Below are 12310 nucleotides of genomic sequence, written 5' to 3' on the forward strand. Positions count from 1 at the left end.
ATTGGCTCCAGCTTTTCTTATGTTTTTGCTATCTCTGTATGGAACAGGACGACACAGCAAATGAAGACAAGCTGTACTTTGGCTTGAATGAATACAGCAAATCCCTCCAATGGGGAGTCACAAGTCCCCTTCTGAGATGTGATGAAACCTTTGAAAAAATGGTCAATACGCTTTTAGAAAGGTAAATAGTAACGTGGGAGTCTGGGATTGTGCTTAACTGGGATCTTAAGGACACAGATATAAATTATGAGCCCTGTCACAGAGGGATGAAGACATGATGGCATTTGATGTTGATCTTAGGATCTGTGCAGTATGTGCCATTTTTATTTGTGTAATGAATTTAGTGCTGTTGGAGGAGGAGTGGAAATCCTTCATTTATTTATAGAATAGATCAGGCCCATTCAGTGGCACTCCAGGCTCAGCTATGCTGTTCTTTCCTTTTGGCTCAGTCCTCGCTAAACTAAGAAAGCATCACAGGTTTCATACCTCACCGCTTCTGGTGGCTCTGCTGAGACTGCCAGCAGGTTTGTCAGTGGTGGTCCCAGGTGAGTGACATCGTTTCAAAAATTTCATTTTTGTTATTTCTTTAGCTGGTGAGTGTTTTAGTTCCTGCAGCTCAAAGCCTGACTTTATCTATGGCTCATTAGTACTCTGCAACCTCCTGAACACGCTAGTTTCACAGTCCAAGGTATAATCCAAGATATAATTGAAGATACACTTTACAGGAACTAAGAGAATACTATGTTTTCCAGCAATGTGATATGCATCTGTTCTGCATATCAGCTGGACAGATCCCTTATAATTGTTCAAGCTGTAGTTCTCATTGTATTTTCACGTTTAATAAAACAGGACTATTCTGTGTCTTCAGTACTGTTTTTTCTGTTTTATTTAGGTCAATATAATTAATAATTATAAATGTCGATGTACTTATTGAATAAAATACATTATCAAATGTGTTAATTTAGCTATACAAATGGAAAATTAAGGACATGTATATTTATTATTGTGTACAAATATGTAAGTAATAACTCTGTAATAATAATAATAAGGTGAGTTCATCTTCATAGATCAATTCTTTAAGCTTCTCATAATCTTTCTGGCCAAGTCTAATGTAAGAGATAGTGGTCCCTATTGCTCTCTTTCTATTCTTTTCTACTAGTGGAAAACCAAGGATGGGGAAAAGGATGAAAGGGAGTTAGTGGGTGTGCAAATGTTTCCCTGAAACGAGGTTAGGATAAGAGTAGAAGTAGAAGGGAAGAGAGATGAACCTTGGAGCTTGGATATGCCTCTGGGTCCAAGTTTATTGATGTAGTCTCTGTTTTCAAGAAACTAGGCTATTCAGTCTGAGTAAGTGAGCCATACAAGCTTATAAGTCTGAAAACATTTCAGATGTTTTGTTGTTATAAGAAAAAACCCGACTGTTTCAGTGTCAAAATTGCAGTGGGTACTTTTAGGGGAGGAGTGATGAAAAGCGTTTTAAAAATTCATTGGTTTCAGGACCGGTTTATAGTTTGCTGAGCTGCTGTACCTGCTGGTCAAAAGACAGACACAGCACTTCATTCAAGTGGACCTTATATACTCTGTTAAATTACTCAAGAAGTAGTCTGAGGAAATTTTGAAGTTTTGTTTAGTTGTTTAGACTTCTGTAGGACAAGAGCAATACTCAAGGCATAGTAGCGTACTGTTCAAATTCATACTGCAAAAACAGCAGTGGTGGGGATACAGGACTGGATTTTTAAAATGCATCAAAGTAAATGAGAAACATATCCTGTAAATCAGTGGAGCTTCTGCTTTTAGTAACTGATATGGCTCAGAATTCCCATGGAGCCCAAGGTATGTTGCAAAAATAAATATCGATCATTTGGGAGGAAAGGAAAAATCACGCTGTATACAGGTAGTTTCCAGGTACGCTCAGTAGCCATATCCTGGACCCTGTAGCCACTTAGTCTTCAATATATAGTGACAGAGCCCTCACATGCCAGGTATATACATCAAGAGGGCACATCACACTCACTGTGTTGCCCCCTCACACGCTAGGGCCCCGACACACACGTACAAGTTACTGCGAACAAATTATTCTGCCTCCATAGATCTATGTTAGCTGTCCAGAGCGTGCAAAAAACTTATGTGTTTCAAGTGAGCATCAATTCTGGTGAAAGAGCACTGTGCTAACTTGAATTACCTCATTATCTTGCCTGTTTTGAGGTCTTGCGTTTGCAAATGCTATACAGAAAACGTTACTGCCAATTGGCTGACACATCGTAACTTACTTAACTAGTGTCTCTAAATTGTAAGGGTTTTTTTTTAAACATTATGGCAGTGAGTGAACTCATGGGGAATGACTAGGAATCAACTGGTTTTTTGCTCAAGTAGATTTAAATTTTCTTTTTCTATAGCATTTTACTTTGTAAGACCACGTTGGCTGTCACTGAATACAGCTGCAACGAGAGAGAAAGAGACATTGCCCGTGTAATTTAAGGCAAAATGAAAGTTAAGATTTGGCTGAGAGCCAGGAATTCCTTTTGGTAAATCTAGCTTTCTAGCAAGCGCAGCAAGAGATGGGAAATTATGAAGTACTTCTGCCACAGATCCTTTGAAACAGCGATGGTTCTCCATGTTCGTAGAAGAAAAAACTCCTGGGCAGCGAAGTGATTATTAGCCTGTGCTGCTGGAATGATGGCATCTGAGATGGTCCATATCTCTGTCAAGTTAGAGATTCTTAGTTGAGATTCTGGCCCAAGTGAGGGTAACAGAGGTTTATCGTTTTTGTAACTTGAGGGCAGGTCTTGGCTCCTTACGTTCTGCATTTGAACAATGTTATATGCATTTAGTTCAAACCCGGTGAGATTTTGTGCACAGTTACTGTCCACGGAAATCTTCTTTGAGCACTGCTGAGTAAGTGGCCGCTTCTTTACTCCACAGTCCTATTTTCAGCTAATTTTCAGACATTGCTGTGATTTTGGATGTGCTAACACAGAACTGTGTCTCCTCACAGGTACCCCAGGCTGCACAGCATGGTGATTCGCTGCTACCTTCTCATTCAGCAGTATTCCCAGGCACTGATGGCCCTCACAACCGTGGCCTCGCTCAGGGATCACAGCACACCCGAAACACTCAGCATAATGGACGACCTCATCACTTCACCGGGAAAGGATAAGAACGGCTGTGGCCACATGCTCGTCATTAGGGTGCCATCTGTGCAGCTAGCCATGCTGGCCAAGGAGAGGTTACAAGAAGTAAGAGACAAGTTAGGTCTGCAGTATCGTTTTGAGATCCTCCTTGGGAATCCCGCTTCCGAACTTACTGTCGCAAAACACTTTGTGACACGGTTAAAGGTTAGCAGAAATTAAATATTTCTTTGTATGACCATTACAGTCATCTCACCATTGCACAGGTTTTGTGTGCGTTCCTACGCATATGCGGATTTGCAAGTTAATTATTCTGTACAAAAAGGGTGCATGTTCTGTGTCTTTTTCCATGGAAGTGTAGTGTGCTTTTGATAAGCATAAATAATTTAGAAACACAGAAAAAAATTAAGTTGTTACTAGTCCATGAAGTCAAACACAGAATGTTATCTCACTTGTTAAAGTTGAATAACAGCATGAGTCAGTCTTAGAGAACAGATAGGTTTCTTCTTTGAATTTCTGGAAGCAGAGTTCACATCTCCCTAGGCAAACTAATTCTTTCCACCCATTTATCTGTCTGTCTAGTTTATCTGTCATCTGCTCTGTCCTTCCATCTTCTGCCCTTCTGATAACTGGTAAAGTATTCTGTTTGTCATAGACTGCATGCTGAAAGCCTCTTCTGCACAGCAGATATGCAGGCTAAATTTTTGCATGGATTTATAATAAGCGCATGGTACTACTAGGCACATCTATTTCCTATATCAACCCCACTGCATTAATTAAACAAATGGAAACTGATTGCCTTTTTTAATACCAGCCTGGAAGTAGTTCTGGTCATCTCTCCTGATCCCTGCTCTAAGTCTGACACAGAGATTCATCTGCTTTTTCTACTATGAGTTATATTCTCTGTTCAACACAGGAAAAGGAATGAATTCCGTGAGTCTTTCTTACAGAGCTTGTCTGCGACCACAAACAGATAAAGTATCCTTAAAGGAAGCGACCACCTCTGCTTCTCAAACCGTGTCTGCAGCAGGAGAGGGAAGAGAGGAAAGGAAAAGCAGTGAGGGAGAAAGCAAGATGCGAGCTAAGAGCTCTGTGCTGCTGTATTTTTTGGCTCGAGAGTAGACATCCTTAAGTCATTCTGGACTGTTGTGTGAGGCTTTCTTTCTGGCCCTCTGTCTCAGGTTTACATCCCTTACACATTGCAGGCGCAGCCTGTGAGGTCCTCAGTAGGGGGTCAGAATTGAGAGTGAAAGCGATGCAGGTGAATATCTGTGTAGCTGTTGATCTGAGTTGAGAACAGTGATCAGGCAGAGAATGAAAAAATTTCTTCATACCCGTCTCCCCCACAGTGTAAGAGAGAATGATTTTTGGAGTGAGCAAAACTATAGGATTCTGAACTTCTTTCTTTCCTTGCAGCTGACTAGAAGAGTCCCGCTCAGCTCTAAAAAATGCATATGGGGACAGTGAGGAGGGAAAGGCAGTTGACCAAACATAAGCCTCTAGTGTCTTTTTAGGTGGGTTGTCCCACTGGGCTCCTGCAGCCGCTTCAGAAGGGTGAAGGTCACCTGTGAGTCTTCTGTCAATCTGCCATACCTGCCAGTCTGGTGCAGGTGCCTTGGATAACACAGGGTATCTGACACAGCACTAGCATATGTTTATGCAGCTAATTCCCATTCTAACGTTGATCAGCTGTGCTATCATTGAGGCAAGTTTATTGCAGACATTTTGATTTAGTCTCCTTGCTGCTTGGCTTTTCTTCTGATGATAAGGGGAGTGCTAAGGTTGGAGAACTAGAGCAAGTGGGACTGATTGCCCTCTGCTTTCATTGTGAGTACCCAGGCCTCTTTTGGAGCGGGAGAGCAATATTAGGTTACTGAGTGCTTTCTGGTGAGAAGGAGGCTTGAAAGGCTGGTCCCACAAGTAGCTGCTATTGGTTTCAGGGAGGGTGAGATTTCATCCTGATCTTCTCCAGAGGCAGGAGAGAGGAGAGAGCCAGTTCATAGCTGGCAGTGGCCCCCATTGGGAAGTTAGACTTAGCCTTTCCCTAACAGTGAGATACCAGTTTGTGTGGTGCCACAGTAGGGCAGGGAGAGCTGGCAACATCTCTGTGATGCTGACAGTGCATTCCCTTCTCTGTCAGTCGAGTGAGCTGGCAAGTCAGACCTCTGAGTCTGGGAGCCAGGCTTCAAGGTGGAAGGCACGCTCCGAGGTATGCAATGGTGGCAAGTAATTTAAATGAGCATATTGTCATGGCAGTAGTAGGAGAAGAATCAAACAATTTGGGAGCTGTTCAGAAGCAAGGAGCCCAGGAGGATGCCGCTCTCTGCCTCTCCTAGAAACCAGGACTAGAAATGCATCTTCTGTATGAAAGTTAAGTTTTCAGTTCAAAGCCCCAGGTGCTGTGTTTTGATTGATTGTTTGTTTGTTTGTTTGTTTTTAAACTCTAGGCTAGAAGAAGGAAAATCGGGAGCTTTGTATGTGTCTTCCCCTGTCTCATTTTCTAGCTTTCTCAGAAACTTTCAGCATTGGAGAAGCAGACTAACGCACAGCTAGACTAAGCCTGTTGAGCCAGAGAATGTGTCTGTGCTGCTGAGGCTGCTTAGCAGAGCCAGTACAGGTTGGTAGGTAGTTGGAGAAATACTTTTTTTCTGAGAACATGCTACACAGGGAATGCAAAAAACAGCCGGCTTCGAGGCTGGGGAAAGAGGATGGAACCACAGCAGAAGAGGGAGATACTACTCTGAACCATGCTGTTCCTAAGCTAAGAAAAAAGTCAGTCATAGGTTTTTCAGTGGAAATATTCAAACGGTAAAATGGTGCACTGAGTCACTGATCTGCTAGTTAGTAGTCCTTTCAACCCTCTTCATCCAGCTGAGAAGGTGATTCATAAAACATGACCTTTTCGGGGAGGAGGAAGGGTAAGGAGAGAACTGCTCATACAGGTCGAGAATAGAGGAACTAAGAGAGAAATCAAGACAGGGTTCTTCTTGCAGGTTATTTTTTCTGCAAAGCTTGCATATGTCTAGTTGCTCTGTCAAGACAGCTTTATCTTGCTGCCTTGCACATCTATGCTGGGAAGAGTAACTTTTTTTAATGGGCAGTCTCTGAGTAGTTGGGCTTGCTTATTTGTTTTTGTTGTCTGTACAACTCAGCACTAAGTAGATTCTGGACCTCATCTGAACAGGAGTCTCTCTCACTGATTTTTGTCCATTATTAAGAAAAAGCAGGAAAAGCTTTTCCCAGTAGAGTGCTATGTTGTAGTTGAAATACCTGCTGATTCTGAAACCCTTATGACTTAATTGCCTTGTCTGGAGAGACCATAACTCTCCAAGCAACATCAGAAGCGTGAAGTCTCTGGGTTCTATGGAAAGACGTGCTCTGCTGCTCTCCTGTCGTGACTGGCCAGCGATCTAAGAGGTTGCGTCATTAGGTTTCCCAGATAGTACCCGTAACACATTGATAGGGATGGCTGGATATGAACTTGCATTTTTGCACTTCAGCATTATAATTTCACTGTTTATAGAGATAGAACGGCTTCTTTCCTTTCTAAGGGAGAGCGATTGCCTTTGACTTGTACTAAGGAGGGGCATTTTCTTGTCTCCTTCTTAAGAATGAAGACTAATTTTGTGACTGTGATTTCCCATGCCAAAATAACTTTGAATATGCTCAGATGTGCAGTTGTTAATTTTGGTGCTAGTATTTGCCAACTGGTGGCTGTAGACTGTCTTAAAGAGAACCTTCAGGTGGTGGCCTGCAGCATTGTCTGGGAGTAGTAGCAGTTTTAATCAGAGAATACTTAACCTGCTCAGTTACGGAAACTCAGAGTCTTTCAGCATTGCTTCCTTTTAACATTTGTTGTAGGGTACTCAAGCCTGTTTTGATCAAATACCGCCTGTTTCATCTGTAAGTGTGGGTAGTCTGCTATGCAATATAGCAAGTAAGATATTGCTCAACATACAGTAATGTTTTTGGGAGGCTGTATCCAACACTCAGAACACAAATGGGCTCAGCTGGGGTCACTAAGTTCCTCTGAAGCAAGGAAGCTGTGGAAGCTGTCATCCCACAGTAGTGGAGAAAAACAATACAGTTTTTGAGGTCTTAGGCCTTGGTAGACTGTAGTCCTCACCTGTGGAGTCACTTCCAGTGAGAGTGCAAATTTTATTTTTTAATTTAATCTTTCATTATATAGAAAGCTTAAGCAAATCTGTGTGTATCACTGAGTCTTTTTCATACTCCACTTGGAGCTTTTACTTTAGCTGTACAATACTTTCTAAGAACTTACATCTGTGCCAACTTGAAATTGAAGGTATCAATTGCATTTCTTTCTGACAGACCAGATTAATATCACACTAGGTATATGTTTCCAGCACTGAATAACATATGTTATACATCCTTTTGCTGTGCATTTAATGCTTGGCTAACAGTTGGCTACCAGAAAAAATGCATGCCTGTCCCAAACTTCTCCTTCCTGTTGGCTGTTGAGCGAGCGCCCCTGTATACAGAAAAGAAGCAGGAATGAAAAAAACAGTTCAGAAAGTGTAATTTAGAAGTGACTGGAATATTATCTGTTTGCAGGCTTGGAGAGGAAATGAGCAGGAAGACTGGATTCCTCGCACCTATCAGGATTTAGAAGGTCTACCTTGCATTGTTATTCTAACTGGAAAGGACCCTCTGGGAGAAACTTTCCCCAGGTGCTGTTGTTATTCTTGCCTCGTGATTGTTCCCTACAACGTTTAGATAAGTTTTTTGGGGGAGGATAAGTGTATGACTTGCAACTGGTGGCTTGATCCTATCTGGTTATTTTTCACAACAAGTGTATTTTAGAAGACTTTCCTTGGGTACAGTTTAAAATTTTGAAAAATGCAACCTGTGAAAAGTAGAGCTTCTGCAATGTGTGGTTCAGTGAACATCTGGTCAAGGTACCAAGGAACATAAACACGCTGGGTATTTTAAAATCACTTGATATTTGCGGGCTAATAATGTTGCTCATGAATATTTAATAAGCAATTAAAAGATAGGGTTCTTCAAAGACAGAGGAAACAAAACATCCATTTTTCTTGGGTTGGATTTTCTAGGTCATTGAAATACTGTGACCTTCGACTAATTGACTCAAGCTACTTAACTCGGACTGCATTAGAGCAAGAAGTAGGCCTGGCGTGCTGCTATGTCTCGAAGGAGGCAATTCGAGGGCCTATTGTAGCTCTTGACCTTAGTGAGAAGGAGCACGAGAAGGCTAATGGTAGCGAGAATGATTCTGATGAGCTGCTGATAGACTTGGACAGACCCCAGAGTAATAGCAGTGCTGTCACTGGAACATCAGGTCAGTTACTCATTCTGCTGTTGCTCTGAAGAGTAAGTCTTCATTCATACGTTATTAGAATTTGAATGCAAACATTGAGGTGTTTAGTCAAATATGGGCAATGTAGCTGTATCCTACTGCAAGCCAGGCAATAACGTGTTAGCAGTAGATTCTTGCCGCAGTGAGTGATTTTCCTGTCTACAGCTAAAAGGGGATGTGTTACAGTGGGAGGATGGGGTGTCATAGCTAAGGGTGCCTTGTGATTTTTTTTTTAAAACAAACGTTTCATGTTAGTTGATAGTTTTGTTTGGTGGATCTTGAAAACATCTTAAAATTCAGAGTAGAAATGGATGGCATAAAACTTTAGGAATACCAAAATGCTCAGTAACTGTGGAGGTGGCTGTGGGTAAGTGAGGATTGGGCCTCTTTGCCAAGACCAGCAGAATGCCTGGATCTGGCCCTACCTCTTTGGGCCTCAGTGAAGAAACGTATCTTGCTAACCTTCCCTTCTGGCATTCTGCTGGTACTTCTGGGTCTTTCCCATTGATGCCCTGTGAGTTTGCTGTGTTAAGACAGATTAGTTGGGCTCTGCCATGTACAGAGTCTTCCCCATACATCAACTTAAAGCTGACTGGTATGGGAAAGGGAACATAGTCCAGTTCACATTAAGGCTGCAGAGAAACGAATGCTTTGTTCTCGACAGCAAGGAGGGTCAAACTAATCTGATGTGGTATGTCATGCTGGCGTTTCAGAAAGCTGTACCATCAGATTCCAAATCCCAGTTGGGAAATGATAGTTAACAAACAGATTCGCTGTCGTTTGGTTTTGGGACACTTGTGTTTGCACTCTGAGCGCTAATTAGAAGGGCTGTTGCCTCTCCAGCAAGAGAGACAGATGGATATTGATGATTTCTTTTTAAATGAAATGACCTTCTGACCTAAGCCAGGTAATAAGCTCACCCAGCAGTTCTTGCTGAACAGAAGTATTTGTAGGCTAGCATTTTCCCATACATCAGATGAGTTTGTGTTTCATTTGCGTTTTCTAATGTTGGCCAGTATCTGTTCACTGCCTGCTGCCTTGTTTCTCCAGGTTCCCTGGCTGACAACGGTGTGAGCTCCTCAAGCGCTGCAGACAAGTCTCAGAAGCAAGCACCGTCGTTTAACTTTCAGACTGTGGCACACAGCTCAGTAGATGAGGGAACTTACCCTGGTTTTACAGCTGGAGATACCCTGAAACAAGAATGCGACTCCCTGGGTAACCAGATGGCTAGCAGCACCACTTCTAAATTGTCATCATCTTCAGTGTCCCGGACGTTTCGGTGGCCTGGCCATTTGGCCAAAGATGGAAAGGCCCTCCGTGCTGCCCTGCCACGCATTGTCATCCTGTCGAAAGCTGCCTACTGCCTCCTGAGCTCACAGAAAACTGGGAATTTGCCTTCCTCCTCTGCCCTCCTGCCTCATGCTGACGTGTCGTGGCTGAGCTCCCTGAGGCCTTTGCTTCACAAAGATATGAACAGTGAAGAGCAGTCTCTCTACTACAGGCAGTGGACGACAGCCCGACAGCACCATGCAGACTACAGCCATCAGAGTGAGACGTCTGGCTCGAGGAACTTTCACCCCAGGCGGCTGCTTTTGACAGGACCACCACAAGTAAGAGAACAGTTCCTTCCTCTTGCCGTATTAACAGGATGAGAGGACAGATGATGAGGCCTGTTACAGCTGTAAAAATAGAGATTATGCTTTAAAGGCCCTGTGCAAAGTTGTAAGCAGTGATGTGTTTCTAGATCAAAAATCTGTCAAATTTTGAGCTTAAATCCATGCTGGAAGTGGTAAGGAGAGGGGGGATGATTCTGTTTGTCATCCTTTAGCCTCAGTGAAATGCCTGTGCATGGGACCAGGCGTAAAATTGTGATGAGCACATCACTGGAGAGTAGTTAACCTCTACCAGTCTCCCTGCATACAAAAATGATGCAGACTCTGGGCCGCATTTTGCTCCTAGATCAATTCTGTAATACCTTTCAGCATAACGGGGAATATTACTTGTTCTGTTTTCAGGCAGAACTAGAATGGCAAAATAGGAGGAGTGAGCCCAAATACATTTATCTGAAATACAACCTTCCTTCATATTATTCTGAGTTGGGATTTGGACTTTTTTTCATCTCTGGTTCAGGTGGGAAAGACTGGCTCATACTTGCAGTTCCTAAGGATTCTTTTTCGCATGCTGATCAGGTTGCTGGAAGTAGATGTTTATGATGAAGAAGAGATTAATACCAGTAAGTATTTAGCAGTCATTCTTAGAATGCGTTAAAAAGAGTCTGTGTTAAAATGACCGTTTTTTAAAGACTTTGTAAATTATACCTACCGCTTACCCTGTCCATTAATGTGTAGCTAGACTTGCTGTAGGTATCTGCCTATATTTAAACACAGCAGAATAAAAATGTAAATTTCATGTAGGGCTTATCTGAGAACTTTTAAATATTTTGGGGGTTGGTATATTTAGATAGCACTGAAATGAAAGTGAATACGGAACTGTAGGTGACATCTGCCCATGTTATCTCTGCTTCCTAGTTTTAAGCACTGGCAGCTTTTAAACAGACAAGAGAGAAAGAACATTCCTTTGCTGGCTGAAACTTCAATATTATTTATGTTTAATTATATATAGATATGAATTTCTAGATTATCTTCTGTCCCCAGCTTGCAGAGGAGAGAGGGGAGGGGGGAGCCTCTTTGGATTTCTGTACATTTGTCAGATCTCACAGGTCTGTTAGCTGCTGTGGCAGGACCCAGCTTTGGGAAGCACAAACCTTTTAAAGGAAATGAGTGTTCATTCCGGGTGTTCTTGTGGCTTTGTAGTGAAGAGAACTCCCTGGTGCACAAATCTGATGACCGTTAGAATGGCATCCAAAAAATGTAGCTATCTTCCAACCTTTGAAAAAGATTAATTTGCATGTCTGTTCCGAAGGTGCTAAGATGTAAAAAATTGTATTTTTTCTGCGGTTTGGAGCTTCAAGGGTTGTTTTTCTCTCATTATTTGAACTAAAATATCTCCGAAACTTAAGATGGAACATCAAAATATAAGAAAGGTTCTGTGTCATGTGGTTTGGCCTGCTGTGATCGCAGCAACCATGTCACACCCCTTGCAGGAATGTAGGAAGCTCCATCTGAAGAGCAGTTTGAGTTTATTTGGGATTTTTGGTTGTGGTTTTTTTGCTCCCGCTGCTTCTACTGGAATGCTTTTACAGAGTCTTTCCCCTCTGATGATTGAAAGTACTATTTTATTCTCCAACCCAAAGATGTTCCTTTCTAAAAAAGTCAAAATACTTTTTCCTATCTTTGATGTTTGCCTCTATGATGTATTTGGGCAGCAATCTTATCCCTTTTCAGCTTTTATCTAGGTAGCCTGAGCCAGCTTACAGATGCCTCACAAGTGACAGGCTCTTTATTCTTCTCACCGGTTTTGTAGCTCTTGTCTACACATCCGTTTTCAATTTATCTTTCTGGAATGAGGATGAGCAGAACCGTATGCAGTATTCTGCAGGATGTTTAACCAACCCAGCGTACAACAGCTTTTGTATTTCTCTGTCTTCACTGGAAGCTCCATAATTGACGAAGCATTGATGGTTGCTTTTGTCTTTTTTCATTCTCACATCTCACTGGCAGTGATACTTAGCCTGGGCTCATCGGTCCCTCTGCAACTCAGTCATTTCCAACTTAGCGACTCCCAACCTACTGCATAAATTCTTGCTATTAGTCCTTGTCTGTATATGTGACTCATATTTATCTTCTGTTGAACGTCATCCAGTTTCTATTACCATAGTTTTCAAGGGTTTTGACTTCTTTCCGGATGATTTTCTATTCCTCCTCTTGTTGACAGTGGTGCTGAG

At 42.2% G+C, this 12310-nt stretch overlaps 1 protein-coding gene across 10 annotated transcripts in view; it reads left to right on the forward strand.

The window, feature by feature from the left end:
* The window catches only part of GREB1L (GREB1 like retinoic acid receptor coactivator), a 145820-nt gene that overhangs the window by 115839 nt on the left and 17671 nt on the right, over nucleotides 1–12310 (forward strand). For 9 of the 10 annotated variants that reach the window (XM_068932307.1, XM_068932310.1, XM_068932311.1 and 6 more), the window contains 6 exons: nucleotides 48–181; nucleotides 2996–3335; nucleotides 7704–7819; nucleotides 8204–8448; nucleotides 9517–10076; nucleotides 10597–10699. In XM_068932307.1, the coding sequence (XP_068788408.1) occupies nucleotides 48–181; nucleotides 2996–3335; nucleotides 7704–7819; nucleotides 8204–8448; nucleotides 9517–10076; nucleotides 10597–10699 (1498 nt within the window). The remainder of the gene's footprint in view (nucleotides 1–47; nucleotides 182–2995; nucleotides 3336–7703; nucleotides 7820–8203; nucleotides 8449–9516; nucleotides 10077–10596; nucleotides 10700–12310) is intronic. The other variant, XM_068932314.1, reaches the window with a different exon arrangement.

Source organism: Struthio camelus, chromosome 2 (assembly GCF_040807025.1).
Source record: "Struthio camelus isolate bStrCam1 chromosome 2, bStrCam1.hap1, whole genome shotgun sequence".
NCBI classification, from domain to species: Eukaryota; Metazoa; Chordata; class Aves; order Struthioniformes; family Struthionidae; genus Struthio; species Struthio camelus.